This window comes from Argentina silus (assembly GCF_951799395.1).
Source record: "Argentina silus genome assembly, chromosome: 17".
In the NCBI taxonomy this organism is placed as follows: Eukaryota; Metazoa; Chordata; class Actinopteri; order Argentiniformes; family Argentinidae; genus Argentina; species Argentina silus.
Genome location: NC_139671.1, coordinates 7389133 through 7405211, shown reverse-complemented (window position 1 = coordinate 7405211; position 16079 = coordinate 7389133). Strand labels below are relative to the sequence as shown.

General features: G+C 44.9%; 1 protein-coding gene across 1 annotated transcript in view; it reads right to left on the bottom strand.

The window, feature by feature from the left end:
- Nucleotides 1–986: 986 nt before the first annotated feature.
- kcnk3a (potassium channel, subfamily K, member 3a) overlaps nt 987–16079 on the bottom strand; it is a gene marked incomplete at its 3' end in the record, with an annotated part of 22902 nt that continues 7809 nt past the window's right edge. Inside the window, exon 2 of the mRNA XM_083688851.1 lies at nt 987–1909. Within this exon, the coding sequence (XP_083544977.1) occupies nt 987–1909 (923 nt within the window). The remainder of the gene's footprint in view (nt 1910–16079) is intronic.

The following is a 16079-nucleotide window of genomic DNA, read 5'->3' as shown; positions in this document are numbered from 1 at the left end:
ATATACTATTTAGGTACCAAAACATCAGGTGATTGAGCATCGATGAAATTCTTCAGTTCAGTGTAATATGCACTGTTATCCAGTGCCCTAAAGCTTACAATGATCTCCTAAAGTGCAGCAGTGAAAATGAGATTAGACTGTCTACTATACACACAGTGAGCTCACATGCTCTGAGTGAAACTGTATCAGAATATGATTGCTATATGAAAACATAAAACATAAAACAAACAAGCATACAAACATACAATAAAACAATAATACAGACAAGAAAAAAAAAACAGAGTGAAAATTACAATGCTTTGTACAAAATACAATAGTGAGATTTGAGCGGAAGATTAACTAAAGTAGATCAAAGGAGTTTGGCTTGAACCTGAACTTCAGTTGTAGACACACTGGAGAATTGACTGAGCTTGAAGAATACTTTCACTGAAAAAATAGGTTCTCCCCTATAACCAAGTACATAGCTTAAATACAGTATTCATATTACAAATATATACATTTGTCTTTCATTGACTATCGTGAGTAACACTTTTTATGTCTCCCTTTATTCTTTGTGGAAAGAAAGAACACCAAATCATCATAAAAATACGTGTCCCTCACAGTGTAACATGTCCTCTTGTCTTTCAAACTTGTCTCTCCATATCAAAATCAACAACTTCAACCTTGAATACGGCAAAGAGTGACAGAATGGTGAAAGAAACGGTATAGTTCAGAAGTGCACCACTCTGGTCCCCAAAGGGCTGCAGTGTATTCTAGTTTTGGTTTCCATCTTTCAAACAGTGACTGATTTAGTCCTGCACTATGTGTGTGCACTCTTTAAAAATGAATCAGTGGCATTAAGTCGAGTGCCAGGGAGAGCTGTCGAACAGCTGGAGATCCGCCGTGATCTAGATCATCTGGAAGAGTGCACATATACCCACAGTATAAGGGTCCTCCCACACCAACAGAGGTGGGGCTTGGTTTAAAGCATTGTGTCCCCCAGGCCTCTAGATGGAGCTGCGTCGCTTGGTGTGTCCTCGGTACGTGTTGAGGCTGTGAAGGCCTGTGGACACAGAGCTAATGGCGGAGTGGTGATGCAGGCTGCAGACGCAGCCGTTGGAGTGGAGGGGGTTGGAGAAGGCCTCCCCCTGCTCCATGTAGGTGTCTGAGGTGGAGAGGTCACGAGGGATGATCATGGGGATAGAGTACTGCAGCTTCTCCCTGCTCTTGTACCACAGGCAGGAGCACATGGACTGGAAGTGAAGCACCTCGGCGTAAACGTTACGAAGCCCCCGCCCGGCTCCCCCCACACCGCCTTCCCTCCCTCCCCCACCCCCACCCCCACACCCGGAGGCGGCTGAGGAGGAGGAGGGGGGGTCGGGGGCGCAGCGGAGCTGACCTCCCGCCTGCCCGTTACGGGAGAGGAGTGCCCGCTGTTCGGCGTCCCTCTTCTCATCCTCGGCATTCATGGTCATGAAGCGCAGAACCACCAGGTTGAGGAAGGCCCCGATCACAGTCAGGCCAGTCAGGATGTAGATGAAGCTGAAGGCCACGTACTGGGGGTAGGTCTGAAGCGCATGGTCCTTCTGCAGGGCCACGTAGTCCCCGAAGCCGATGGTGGTGAGCGTGATGAAGCAGTAGTAGTAGGCGTGGAAGAAGCTCCAGCCCTCAAACTGGCGGAACGCCAGGGCTCCCACGCACAGCGTGCTCATACAGGAGATAAAGCCGATGGTCACCATGTTCACCATGGAGACTTCGGTTCGCCGCATGCCAAGGCACTTCTTGAGGCGGTGCAGCAGGTATCTGACCAAGGTGTTGATGCGCTCACCCAGGCTCTGGAACATGACCAGGGTGAGAGGGATGCCCAGGAGGGCGTAGAGCATACAGAACACCTTCCCTCCGTCTGTGCTGGGGGCCGCATGGCCGTACCCTGGGAGAGAAAGAGATAGAGAGGCGGAGGGTTAGTGGGGTGAAAGTGAAGGTGAAGCAGACCCAATTACAAAGAGTGAAGGTGAGGGGGGTACAATTACTGAGAGAGGACTGGTGGTTGGGAAGGGGTCTAAAGCAAGGCCATAGTTTGGATATTCAACATGTTTAGTATTCATAGAACAGGCCATCCCATGAATTCAGAGAAGCTCCACAATGCAGTGGCTGAATGAACAGGAGATCCAAATGCACAGCAGTGTGGTGAGATTGGCTCAGTATTGATGTCATGTATGGGAGAGAGGCCTTGAATTATTTATACAGAGTCAGTCTCTCTGTGGTTTGGAAGGACCACTAAGGGCATTTGCTTCTAATTAGCCCCCTTCATTTTTCAGAGTATTCAAACAAGACAGAGAGCTACTGTATGAAGTACATGTGGAGATGTGATTGCTGTGAATATGAACATTATTTTCTGTTGAATGCAGATCAGTTAAGGGTATTATATTTGATGATTTGATGGCAAAGTCTACAAGATTTGTATTATTAATTACACAGAACACTGCATAATGGAAACAGCGATTGTATCTGCAAGCATGGTACCAGGCCAAGTGAACAGGCTGTGACCCGATTGGCCCAGCCTAAATAGAGACCAAAGCCTATCTACAAAGATGGAGACTCCTTAATTAAGCAGAAAGCCTGACTATGACCCTGGGCTGGCTGGGCCATATCATATCAAAGTACAGAAGATAATATTTCCATTGGTGCCATTCCCCTCCGACTCCTTTGAACTGCTGCTATGAGCTGGTAAATTGATAGAGGTTTTACACTTACTGAGAGAGCCTCTTAATGGAAAAACAGAAAGGGCCCCTGACGTTCCTTATAAATGACTCATTCTATGTGCACTCACACCAGCTGAGATGACCAAGCTTATAGACGCCCCAACGGGTGATCTGATATCCAACCTGGCACATTTCAGGTAGAATATCAATCTTTGACTGCAGCCAAATCCCCCGCACCCCTCCACCCACCCCTACTGTTGGCTGGGGCTCCACATGTATAACATCATCGACGAGGGAAATATAGTTCCATGTGTGGACCTGTTCATAGATAACAATGAGGTCTGCAAATGGGAAAGGCTGTCCAACTGTTTGAATGTAATTACTCTGCGGTTTTATTTAATTTCAAGGGCTCTGGTTTTATTGTCACACCAACCTGTGTGGTTAAGTCATCTGTCTCTCTGAAGGCAAATTAGTTTAAAGCTTTGCCTGCCGCTCTGCCAAAAAGATAGCCATTACGAGTGATACATCTCCTCTTGGAAAGGAAAAGATGTCCTGAGCTTTGAGCGTGTTCTCAGAAGTGAAAAGGCATCATTTTCCCTCCTGACCACATTGGCTATTTTTGGGTTTCAGAATTTATTCCTCTACTCTCAGATGTCATAAAATCATTTTCGACTAGATTTCTGTCTATCTTTCTGGCCCTGTCTGGCGTAAGGGAGATGGAGGTACTTTACTGTGTCACATCCTTTTAAGATGTCATGTCATAATTTCCAGCACATATCACCTCATCTAGAGTTCTTATGAGGACAGAAATATGGCGAGAGAATTACTGCCTGATTATCATCTCTCACCCAAACAGGGCAGGCTACAGATCTGCCGATCTCCCTCGCTACACGATGAAGAGGAATGATACAGCGGAGGAAGAGCAAGTCCCAAACCAAAAAAAGAAAGAAGTTTGCTCAAGGGCAAAGTTGGCTCCAATTTCTTTCTGAGGTTACTGGAATAATAAACGCTAACACAAATAAGACCTCTTCACCCCCACTACCCCCCTGTACAAGTTCTCTCCTGTTAATAATAAATAAATAATAAAAAAATAAAAAAAATAAAGGCTTCTGGCATTACGATTGCCAATGGCCCCTGGTATGAGCATTGATTACTTTGTCTTATGATGACTGTTGGACAGATGATTCACTTACTTAAATAAATGTATTTGTTGTAAGTCGCTGCTAAATGCCATAAATGTAAATGTAAATAAGGAAGAAAGACCTACAATAAACATGTCTACGGGCGGACATCTTCATGTTTTAGCTTTTGTTTTTTAGCATTCTCCCTAGAAAAGAGAACATTGGAAGCAAAGGCTTGTTAAATGAGGCCCTTTGAGTCAACATTACCACCTGACAGTCTTAATCTCTCCTCCACTCCTAATCCCTTGGCTTCGTCACACGTCAGGCCCAGACTGTCAGACTAGAGGGAGGTGATGCAATGTCACAGGTCGCACCTCCTACGTCACATGACTTCACTTCTACAGGGATACACATTGAAGGTGATGATGGTGGTACAGTTTTACATCATCAACAGGTTCTGTAACCAACATAGTTGCAATACACAATACAACACAACACAATTTAATACAATACAGTACAATACATCATTAGTGGTCCGTACTTCAACAGAAATTACTATTTTTTGCTGTCACAGTATCCCACCCAAGATACATCAATGTTGCATCATTGACTTGGTCCTGGAGATTCTTCCTATAATGTACAACATTCGGTTAATTTCTCACAACCTACAGCACTCAACACTGCTCCTGGTCAAGGTTCTTGTTATCTCACACCTGGCCCTGAAGCACTGTTCACATTGCAGGCCTTAATCTTCAAATCTGTTTTGTTTTTCAAATCAGTTTTTGGAATACTGACTTTTCAAACATTTAACTAAATGTTGGATTTGTGTGCGTTCAGACAGTGTAATCTTAAAATGACAAAGCTATGCTAATTGACAAAGTAACCATCGGACCCTGTGTAGTGTTGGTGGTGCTCGTGCCTCCTCTAACTCAGAAGCTGTTGTGGATGCCGGCCGTGGAAGTTTTCCAGTTGCTTGCTCTGTTTCTCTTTATGAGAATTATGGCTAGTGACAGAAAGCAACACACCTCTTCAGTACACCACAATCTTTTGTCCTCCATGCTTGTTTGTTGTTTGTGTCGCAAAGTGGTGATGTCAGACAACACCGCATAGGGAGTGACAAAAAAAATCACTTCAGGGCAAATAAATCAGATCGCATGGCCAGGAATCTGATTTCAAACCACCTATGAATGTGGTTTGAAATGTGGTTTGAAATATCCGATTCCATGTGGTTTTTGCCAGTTCAGACTGCAGGAACAAAATAGGATTTGAGTCACTTCAAACTGCCAGTGTGTACAAGGCTTTACTCCCTCCTCACCCCACTGCTCCCTCCCTCAGCCCAGGCCTATGCATGTGAATATATAGCACATGCATGTTTACATTTGAAAATGAATATTGTATGACTGTCATCTGGGTATTGCAGTGCACACAGTCCCTCAGTCAGCCAGGATACACAGGTGAATGAATGAATACACTGAATTAGATTGTTCATGATGTGTAGGTGCACAGTCGATACTGTACTCAGTCTCCCAGGACCATAGGGGCCTCTTGGGCAGAACCAGTACTCAGGTGAACGTGGAGGTGTGTTGGACTTCAGGGCTGTCAGGAGCTGTCATTATCAGGGAGCAAGTCTGCAGGACAGGGGGAGGACAGGAGTGACAGTGGTGTGGCTCGTCACTATCGGACGGAGAAGCTGGAGGCGACAGGGCCGGGAGCCCCCTGTGTGAGTGTGAAGAGGCCATCTTGACAAACTCATCCGCCTCCAACCCTGTTATGATGACTTTGCCATCATGTGTCAGGATGTCTCAGTGGCTCTCTCTGGCACGCAGGGGAATGCCTCCAGGGCTTCTCACACTGTTCACATGCATTACAGTCACTGAGACAATAGCAATAACCTCACCTCTGTGGCAGGTAAAAAGTCAACTGCTCATTGAAAGGTTAGATTGACGCCTGACTGACTCCTGATCTTTTAACCAGCTATTAGATGCAAAAAACATGTGCGACTGTTGATTTCTACAACAGCCTTTTAACTTAATTATTTTGCTGTTATAATAGTAGTCTCATCACTTGTTGCCAAAATGAAGAAAATTGGGCCACATTTTGAAAGTAATAAGAGAAAGAAGCCCCCTCTCAATACGACAAATAGGCCATCTGAATATTCATTTCCAGCGAGAAAGGGCACTTTCCCTAATATTGAACCATACCTCATTTCGAAATAGTTACCACAAAAAAAAGACATCAAAGGTTGCGCTGCAAACAGGGCAACAGAGCTGATTGTCTCATAAAATAATTTGCATAATTACCATCTGAAAGAAAATATGAAAATTGCGAAAACATGCATAAGGAAATCCGGGCCTTCAAAAAGACTCATTAGGCCCGAAGTAGAAGACTTAATAAAGGTCACCAGCACACAGGTGCACACTGCACCGCATTCTCATTCCCCCTCACGGCCCTTTCTCATTTACACAAATGACATAATTCTTGGAAAAAACATTTCAATCTCAACCCCATTGCACCAGAGCAGTCCTGATTGGAATCCCGAAAACAACGAAGCCGTTCTATATCGTGACGTCTACACAGGATTCAGTTAAGTTACCGAGCATTTCTGAAAAACTGAGCTGACCTAGGGCATATGCGTTGCTGTGCCTGATGCAATTGTTATAAAATGAATAGATGAGGACACCTACAAATGAGTGATAATAATTGAAAAAGGATTTGATTCATGTTATCAGGGTGTGGGGGAAAGGTTTAGTAATGATGTTGCTATATTTGCACATGGGAGAGTACAGAAACCCTAAAAAATGATCCATTCTGAAAGATAAAGCATTTCAACAAAACCAACCATCAATCTTTCTTAACTGTCATCTGTCCATACGTCTGCCCTCCATTTTGTCATTTTGTAGGCCTCAACCTAGCCTGTGGCACTGTTGGACTTTGCCTTGTTACACAATCTCTCCCTCTAAATGATTTCACAAAGTTTAATCCCCCATACTCATTTTACCAGGCCTGCGCTGTCCTCGGCTTTACTCAGCGCTGAGCCATATTAACCTTCACACGGATTTTCTAAATTCAATTCCTAATATTCCTCCAAACGCTTCTCCACCAACCTGGAGTGTCACTTTAAAACAACGTGATCCATTTGGAGACTTTTCACCTTGAGTCTGCAGTTGGTTCTCGTCTACGAGAAGAGAGTGTTCAGTCCCTGTGCCCTCTGTATGACGTCTGCTTCTGAGGCATCACCTGATGCATCTAACAGTCTTGATTACACTGATTAATTGGGTGGAGATAAAAAGAGGCTTTGAAAATACATCAAAGCAGGGAATAATGCGCCTGTTATGGCCCCAGTCCCCTGTCACTCTATTACATTTCCATTGATTAGCGAGCACATTTTGTTCTCACCAACGAGACGGGGAACACAAGCCATTTATCAACGCCGTAGAGTACATCACCTCGCATAATGCGGCAGGATTCTCAAAGAGGTGACAAATCTATCAATGTCCAATTCAGCAGGAATTTGTGAGAAGGCTGGGGTGTACAGACCCAAGTCTGTCAACAGCTTTAACATCAAAAGACTTTGGTTACATGTACAACATAGTGAATAAATGAGAAAATAGCTATTATTAAATGTCAGTTTAAACAAATTTGGAATAACAGAACATCACCATTATGAAATATGTGTATTTTTGTTACGTGAACAATTCCATCAAGATGGGAAGCCATCGAGACACAGTTGGGTTGGGGAAGCACCAGAGGAGGGGACGGTGACAGTAGATGTGCCTGAGGAGGGGTCATGGACTCTGGACTCTGACTGAAATGTCCTCAGACATCTGGGGCCCTGGAGACAAGTGCCAGGCTGGACGTTGAACTGCTATGGAGGGGAGCCAGAAACAGTCTGTACGATGTCGATGGTGGAATTTACACTAGATAGCGGGCCATGAAATACTGTATGTGATACCCCGTATATACTGTAGTCCATAAACAAAAGCCCCATCGGCAATGAGAGACACTTCCGGTCCTTTTTTACGGTGTTCAACCGTATACTGTATGGCTAGCCCCACTGCAGACGGCCACCTCAGCAGTCTAGTCGCTGGTGTCGCCGTGACCTGCTCAGACACGATCTATCTCGGTTACTAAGCAGGGAAAAACCATTCAACCTATAAACAGCACACACATTCAACACATTTCATACAGCCAGTCTTCTCCCTCCCTCACTCCATTTACTCCCCACAGCAGAGTTCCCTTTCACCCCTAGTTGTGTCTAGCAACCATATCACTGCACGGTCGGTTTAGTAACTCTTCTCTGCCCCCCCCCCCCCCCCCCCCAATCGAGCCAAATCTCTAATCACGGACACCTTAAACTCCAAACGACCCCCTGATTGTTTATTCATCCACTCAAACATGGCCCTGGCCCTCCCGCCTTCCTCTATTAGCCCACCAAGCTTTTGACCTATGAGGCCCTGTACACAGCTGCTCACAGGCTCGCCTGCTGGTGTCCACGTCTGCACGGAGAGAGCTAGGAATGCTAGGAATGCATTTTATGGGAATAATAATTCAATTTCTAGAGTCAATGGGTTCAATAATGTATCCCAAGTTTAAAGAATATATACAATGAATAATTAATACTCCATCAGTAACTGGTGAGGAAAAAGCCTTTTTGTGGAGAAAAGGGCTCTTACGAAGAATGATATCTTCTATATTATTTATGTGATATAATTTCAATTTCGAGGGCTTTCTAGGGCTGTAAAAGAATACAACGAAAAGGACATAAAATTGACAGCAGCAATTTACAAATTAGGTCCCAGATCCTCAATCAAGCGTACAAATCAGGCTTAATTCACATTTACAGAGATCATCAGACCATTTAAGCTATTGATCAACAAGTCCACAGGTCAGCTCATTAAACCCCAAGAAACCAGACAGAAGAAACGTGAACAAAAGAGAGTCAGCATTGTTTGATGAAATCATCCTCTCGCACGGATCTGACGTACTGTAGCACAGCAAAGCCTCTGCATTTTCCACTCATTCAAATGAAGTGACCTCAGCTGATGGGAGCTAGGGGCCGACTCTCATGTTGATGCCAGCCAGTGATCCGTGACCAGAGGGGCCAGTGCAGGTCCAGAGGCTCAGGCTCACAGAGAGAGAGAGAGAGAGATGGCCATTTATTATCAGCAAACTGATGTGACGCCAGAGGGGAGACAGCGCATTGGCAGAATGGCTGTTTGGGTTCGGTTTAACTTGGTTACCTCTCTGTGGGCTCCTATGCGGGCCGGAGTATGTGCTCTCATGCGCCCCACAGCTGAGGCCCCGGACCGATGACATCACAGACTCACAGAGCAAAGCAGGAGGGTGAGAGGGTTCTTTTATGTAGTGCTCACTGCTCACTCCCCACCCCCCCCCCCCCCCCACACACACACACACACGTGCACACGCACACACACACACGTGCCCCCTCGCTTGGTCTGAAATGAACTCAAGCCACATTCATCAACACATCATCAAGGGCACAACTTCTGTGTGCCTGATTGCCTGTGTTAGTCCTCTAGACCAAGCCTAGAGTAATCAGACCTTTTTCTGCAGTCACACTGGAGAAGAAAAAAACCCCCAACAGGGGCTATTTCCATACTTTCTCTTGAGGTTCCTTTTTAGGGGATATGAGAGGAAACCTTGGCAAGACACAGTTTTCCATGAGGTCAGCAAGTGAGGCATTCCAAATGGCGTGTGAGATCCCAGGGAGGATTAACTGATTAATCAATCACGTGATTTATGTACCTGATACACAGTCGATAGGGACACGTTTTCAAATCCACTGAACAGCTGGAGGACCTTTAGGGGTTGAGATATACAGAGAATAGAGGGGGAGGACAGAGATGAGGACCAAAGTGAAGGGAAAAGAAGAGAGAGGAGATAAGAGAAAGGTTTAATAGAATAGCACTGAAAATGTCTATGAAGTACAGTAGGTAGAACTACATGCCAGTACATGAAGGCATCCATACTGTAATGTTTTATAGTTTCCCACAGTATACATCAACTGAATCTAAAGAGACCAGTATCCTACTATAAAATAGCAAAGCGGGAGATACTTTAAAGATTAAACACTCAGTCCAGTCGGGAGGAAGGTGTAAATTTGTTGTCATTAGTTATTCACCGCTTCTCTTAGACTGTCAACTCGAATAACGGGTATCTCCATTTCAAGGATTCCATTTGTGCTGTCCTGTGTGTGTGTGTGTGTGTGTGTGTGCGTGCGAGCGTAAGCATGTGTGTGTGTGTGTGTGTATAAATCTCACATGTTAACGCTCCAATGAATTCTGCAATAAAGAGACCATGATAGGATAATATAATATCATAGCAAAGATTTGCATAATAATAACATTTATTGATGAGGTCACTTTATTTTCCTTTGGGACTAAAACTCATCCCTTGTGCTGAAGGACTGGCAAACAGCCCGAGCCTCCTGGCTCTTGTCAACAGAGCGCTAACATCACTAGCATTTCCAATGTTGGTAATAACATTGCAAAACAAGTCTGCGATGTAAAAATACATTTCATGTGAATTACAGTCCACGTACAGTAATCACTGGCACCTTGCCACTGGCCTTCATGCTGAGCCTATAGGTGTCAGTAAAGATATGTTCCCATCCTCACTATACTACTGTATGTTATTATAGAGATAGTTATAGTCCTGTATCTACAATGTCTCTCAGATGTTACTGTTGACATGCTATGCAGAAAGATGATGAGCAGCATATCAGTATAGAGCATACTGTAAACAACATTATGTATGGCCAAGAGCACTCACCTGTGGAAATACCTGACACACAGGATAGATAATATGCCATGCATTTACTACATTAGATGTGAAAAACACGGCACAGAGCTATAGAGTAAAACATGTAATGGTGACCCTTGACAAGCCTGTCACAATTTGACATGGTTATTTTATGCCTGCCTGATTTCGAGTAATTTCCACTGCAGCCGGTTGATGTTTTATTCAGTTGAAAGCTCTTTTTAAAAATAGCTTGCGCTTGTCTCTCTGTCTCTTTCCCTCTCTGGCTAGCTCGCTCTAAAACACGCTCTCTCTCTCACTACCCCTTTCCATCCACTCTCTCTCTCTGTCTCTCTCTCACTCTCCCCTCTCTCTTTCTCTCTCCCTCGCTCTTTCTCTCACCCTCGTTCTCTTTCTCTCTCTTGCTCTCTCTCCCACTTCTCCCTCCTTCTCCCCCCCTCCATCCTTTCCTCCCCCTCTCTCTCTCTCTCTCTCTCTCTCTCTCTCTCTCTCTCTCCCTCCATCCCTCTCTCTCTCCCTCCCTCCTTTGGAGAGAGCTGTGCCCTTGCTCTATTGCAGCATGTCTAACACAGTCATCCGGCCACACCACCTGATTCCACCTGATACACTCCTACATGGGAGATAAGGGATGTGCTTGCTCTGGCACAGACAGACCCGGCCAGGCAGTGGCTTTCAGGAAACAGATGCTGTTCGTAAATCGACATCTGCTCAGCGAGGGGAGGCGCTGACGGAGACACACTGGCAGACATGCTCCCCTCGGATCACTTTACCCCTCACCGCACATAAAGGAAAACAATGCAGAGCTCATTTGGCTGAAACACAAGGAGATATAGTTTCCCAGGACTGATAAGCACCCAATACTACCCACACCTCCACCCTCCGTGGATGTGGTGCCCCATACAGGGCCCTGGGATAGGGTTGAGGAAGGGATCCAGAGATGGGGGGTCTGGACTAATGCCAGGTCTCTTCAGGAGTGGGTAGGTTGAGGTGGAAATATTTTGGATCAGTGACCCGGTGCATCAATACATAGAGAACCATGACACTTGGCTATGGCTCCTATGGGACAACAGTATCACAACAGTATGCAACAGTATCACATACACACACGCACGCACGCACGCACGCACGCACGCACGCACGCACGCACGCACGCACGCACGCAGGCAGGCAGGCAGGCACACAAACACACACACACAGACACACAAAGCCGGGGCAGTTGGCAATGGTGTATGACAAGGACTCTATACCAGAGGCATGGATACCTCAGCTCACTGTGAACTGGGCTTGGAGCCATATTGTAAAGCTATCACATAGCACTACACAAGCCTATTATAGGCAGCCGGCATAATGACAGTGACTTCAGATGCAATTAAATCAGGTAATGGATCTTGAATAGGCGTTACATGAACCTCCTAGTTGATTGTTGTTGTTGCCTTGTTGCTTCTAAGTCTCTTCTATAATGTCAAGACCTCTTTTGTCTGTCTTCTGACATTCTTTGTAAAGTGTTACGCAAATGAAAACAATGGAATACAGCAATGTCAACATTTATTAATTTTGTTAATTTACTACAGGCTCGCTCAGATCTCTCTGTCCTCTCCTTGTGCCTTGTATGGCTTATCCCCCCAAAAAGCTTTTTTTTTCCCCCTTTAACGCAAGACGCTCTCCATACAGTCATGAAAATGATCAGTGCAGAACAGAACGCTCACAGCGCAATTACCTTAATTATTTTCCGACAGTTAGAACACTAGATTTCTAGTATTTCTTACATATTGTTGTGTGGCCCTGAGCTGTGAATTGTGTCTTTAGTGTCCTTCTCACCTCTGTGAGGTAGCTCGTGCCCCAGGCTGTCCATATGCCATGTGGGCACAGCGACGGGAATAGGTAGCCTCGGCCCCTCTCCCGCCTCGGCCCCTCTCCCGCCTCATCTACCTCCTTGTCCTACATTTCCAGGGACAAGCAATGCCCCGACACCCTTTTCTCGCCCTCACACATATCAAAAGTGTGAAAAGGGAATTGCCACAACTCTTTACTCTGGCATAAATTACATCAGGATTATCTAATAGAGGTTTGTGGCCCAACCCAGGAATGTCTGAGAGGCCTATGAGCCAATCACTCTCAATCTCATACAACCTGTGCTCATAAGCTCAGTTTCTCTCAGAGCCCTCGGGGGTAAACACTGCTCACCTATCACGGTTATTGTTATTATCATTACACCAGCGAGTGTCACAGCCTACCTCATCAAGGGTGGCTTAAAGAGCTTAAACAGATGCAGGAACTAAATGGAAAAACACAGTCGCAAGGAGACAATATTATATATGCACACAGAGGCAACTACAACCTAAGCACCATCAGACAAATCATTCCAATGCTTGTAGCATCTTAGAATGTATGTAAAACAAAGGCTGTGTTGCCACAGCTACATAACGTCGTGTTGAACATCGTTTACGCTCTGGACCTTTAGAATTTTGGAAGGGTCAATATCGGTGAGTTGTGAGAAGCCAATTCCCAGGTTGTTATGATAAAGACACTCATGATAGTCATCTATTACTTTGAATGGTAAACATACTGCAAGGACATCTCACTTCTCACAAAGATGTTTACCAGTGTTTCACACATTGTTATACATGCTCCAGGGTGTTTGAGGTAAGAGGATGGTTTCTAAGAGCTCAGAGTGCTTGCCTCCCCCACCCCCCCATCACCCCCCCCACCTCCCTACCCCTGTTGTGCCCTTTTTTGGGAAAAGCACCTGCTCTTCCATAACTCTGTGCACGTTGCTGGTTCATCGAATGCACATATTCTGTAGTACCAACACACAATAGGAAGGCATTAAAACAACTCCAGTCACAAATAGAGATGTGAGAGGTGTGTGTGTGTGTGTGTGTGTGTGTGTGTGCGTGTGAGTGTGCGTGTGCGTGTGTGTGTGCGTTTGTGTGTGTGTGAGAGACATGAAATTGTCTATTCTCCTGGAAAAACACGTCTGACGTCCCACTGTGGCCACTGTTTGGTTTAACTGACTATAGTGCACTGTACTGACAGAGGTGGATGATGTTGTGCCTTGGGATTATAGTACGTCACACTTCTCTGCCAAACACACACACATTGTTCTGTCCCCAGCTGCAGGAAAGACGTCACCCAGAACACCCAGAACACACAGATTCACTGCCCTCATGGAGTGGAGAGAGCAGAGTGAATACACACAGACACACACACACACACACACACACACACACACACACACACACACACACACACACACACACACACACTCAGAATTTATGATCAACCGCTGACTGTGTTTGTGAAGATAACCACAAAGAAGTTTTGAGATTAATGTATAATGTATATAGAAAACTTCTCCCAGGCTTTGCCTTAAAAAACGTGTCGAATCTCTCGATAGTAACACTAACATTGCCTGCGGTTTCTGGCACCAGCCACAGCCAAACACAGTGTGTGACATTCTCCTTTTTCCACTGAGTATCTCACTGAGTAAGCCCTACTCCACTGCAACTAATGCAGTCCATTATTGCCTTTAGTGTACAAGTTTCCAATGCCTTTCCATTTCAGGTCACAGGAGGAGAAACTTTATCCAGGGAGCAAACCTTAGACAGGACATAGACAGTCACTTGATTACTGTGTCTGTTACATTCAATCAATCCCACTCCAGTTCTACAACAGATAAGAGGAGAAGCTCACATTCCCTGGGTACTGTTTGGAGGCTTTCAGTCAATGGGTACTGATATCCTTGCAATAAAACACTACACTTCCAATAGAAAATCTACAGTACAAATCGAAAGGAGAGTTTTTGATTGTTTACACACATTGACAATGTACAGGTAATTGACCATGTACAGCAGCACATTTTCAAATGCCCAACCCAAATGCATCATTGTCCTACATAATCACTCTCCATGAAGAACAGTTTACAGAAGATTTTACATGTGAAATACAGGACATTTATGGGAGGTAGGTACTTCTTAACCACTTTCCAGCCAGAACATTGTAATTTCTGAATTACAAATACAATGGTATGTATACTCAAATACGTTTTACGACATGCTATTGATGACATTTTGATAATATAAAAATTGTAGTGTATCAGTCAATATTTTGTGAATATTGTAGAAAAATCTCAGAATATAGCTAGTTACCAATGAGAAAGATAGCTAATGGAAATGGTGCCTATGCTCCAACTTTAGTCTATGCAGGTTTCTGATACCTGGTATCAGATATATGGTACTGTTACCGTAAAGTTAGTTAAATTACTAAATTACTAAATCCTAACTTAGATAGGATGGCGTATTTTCTGTTTTGTACACCATCACTGCTTTGCCATTTTCCACCACACATCCATGTGATGATGGATGAGCTTTAGGTAGTATCCTCTCTAGACCAAAGCAAAGTGGGAAAGTGTTTGCTGTGGGATAACATCATTCTGGTTAGCCTACAAGTGACTCCGAGTGTTTATAGTATGTGTTATGGATTTATGAAACAAAGCAACTGATTACAATATATATTTTTGTATTGTAGAGATGGATGGAGAAGGAGAGGACGCTCGGCTGCTGCAGCCACTAAAGAGGAGGAGGCCGCGGACAGCGGGTGACCTCAGGCTCACCGCCCGACAGGAGGTGGAGGAAGAGGACCATGGAGGCATGGACCTCAAGGAGGAAGATCTTCTATATTTACATTTATGGCATTCGGCAGACGCTTTTATCCAAAGCGACTTACAACAAATACATTTGTCTTAGTAAGTGAATCATCTGTCCATCAGTCATCATAAGAAAAAGCAATCTATGCTAGGACCAGGGGCTAGTGGCAGTCACAATGCTGGCAGAAGGAAATTGAGGGGCACAGGGGGGTAGTGGGGATGAAGAGGTCTTTAGGAGGGACCGTTAAAGTGTAGCCTGAAGAGATGGGTCTTCAATCTACGGCGGAAAATAGGTAGTGACGTACAGAGCTGCTGCATGAAGATGAGGAGCAGAACAAGGAGAAGGAGCAGACGGGGGGAGGAAGAGGAGGAGGAGGTGGACCCTGTCCCTGATCTTCAGCCCACGACCATCATCAGTTGGGTAAGTACAGTATGTGTGTATGTACACTAAGTGTGTATGTGAGTAGATTATGTGTGTGTTGATATTTGTTTTGTTTTCTCATAATGTCCCTATGATTTATAGAGTGTGCGCAGGTCAACCACCAATATGATGATGAAATTGACTTTTTCATGTTGTTAATTGGTAAAGTCTGGTACAGTCTGTAATTGGGGAGATTTGCGGCTTTACAAACCGTCAGGGGTGGGAGCTCGCATTAAAACTGCCAAGGAGAATGGGATGAGGTGACCAGAAGTTTTACAGGTTTATGGGGCTACTCATTGACATGGGATTCTCTCCCTGACACCAAGTCCCTTCAGAGTTCGTGGGCTCATTCATGTCGCAAGACCGTTACAAGGCTCTGTTGACAGCTCGACACGTTGTAGTGCCACAGAGGATAACAAGGATCTTCTTAC